The sequence below is a fragment of the Meleagris gallopavo genome, chromosome Z (genome assembly GCF_000146605.3).
Source record: "Meleagris gallopavo isolate NT-WF06-2002-E0010 breed Aviagen turkey brand Nicholas breeding stock chromosome Z, Turkey_5.1, whole genome shotgun sequence".
NCBI classification, from domain to species: Eukaryota; Metazoa; Chordata; class Aves; order Galliformes; family Phasianidae; genus Meleagris; species Meleagris gallopavo.
Window position 1 is genome coordinate 1545737 of NC_015041.2, and position 628 is coordinate 1546364.

A 628-nucleotide genomic window follows, 5' to 3' on the forward strand; every position below is an offset into this window, starting at 1 on the left:
CGCCCGCCGCTCGCTTCCCACCCAGCAGGGCTCTGCCAGAGAAGGCTGGCCAGGACCGTCCCCCCCCCACCGGCCACCCCTTCGCCCGTCCGGCTGCAGAGGAGAAGCTGGGGGAAGGCCAGGCCCCCAGGGCAGGCAGCGGTGGCAGCAGCCCAGTGCAGCTTCCGGCGCTGGAGGAGCAGCCCTGCTACAAAGATGTAAATGTCCCCATGGGGTTCCTGCAGGGCCACCCTGTGTAGCATCCGGCCATAGCCAGGCTGGCTGAGCCACCTTGGTCCATGGGGCCTTGTAGGCTGCATGGGGGATTGTTCGGCAGCACTGAGGCCTGCGAGGTGCCACGGCCACTCCGTGAGCCCAGCCTACAGCCAGGCTGGCTGAGCCCACCTTGGTCCCTTGCCCCGGCACTGAGTTTTTCCAAGGCTTTGAGCTTTGTCAAGGCTTTGAACCAAGCACACTAGGTCCAGGCACCTGCAGGCAGCCCTGGAGGCCATCAAAGAAACAAGCAGGTTGAGTCAGTCGCTGCCCCAGCATAGGACTGTCATGGTTTGACCCTGAAAGCTGTTCCGTGGTCTTTGCTCCGTGGCTCGTCCCATTGTTAAAACACAGAAAGAAAGATTTCGGGCCCAGC

The 628-nt window shown here is 63.1% G+C and overlaps 1 protein-coding gene across 1 annotated transcript in view; it reads left to right on the forward strand.

Moving 5' to 3' along the window:
* The window catches only part of SKOR2 (SKI family transcriptional corepressor 2), a gene marked incomplete at its 5' end in the record, with an annotated part of 17211 nt that overhangs the window by 659 nt on the left and 15924 nt on the right, over positions 1-628 (forward strand). Inside the window, one exon of the mRNA XM_019610153.2 lies at positions 27-197. Coding sequence (XP_019465698.1) covers positions 27-197 — 171 coding nt within the window. The remainder of the gene's footprint in view (positions 1-26; positions 198-628) is intronic.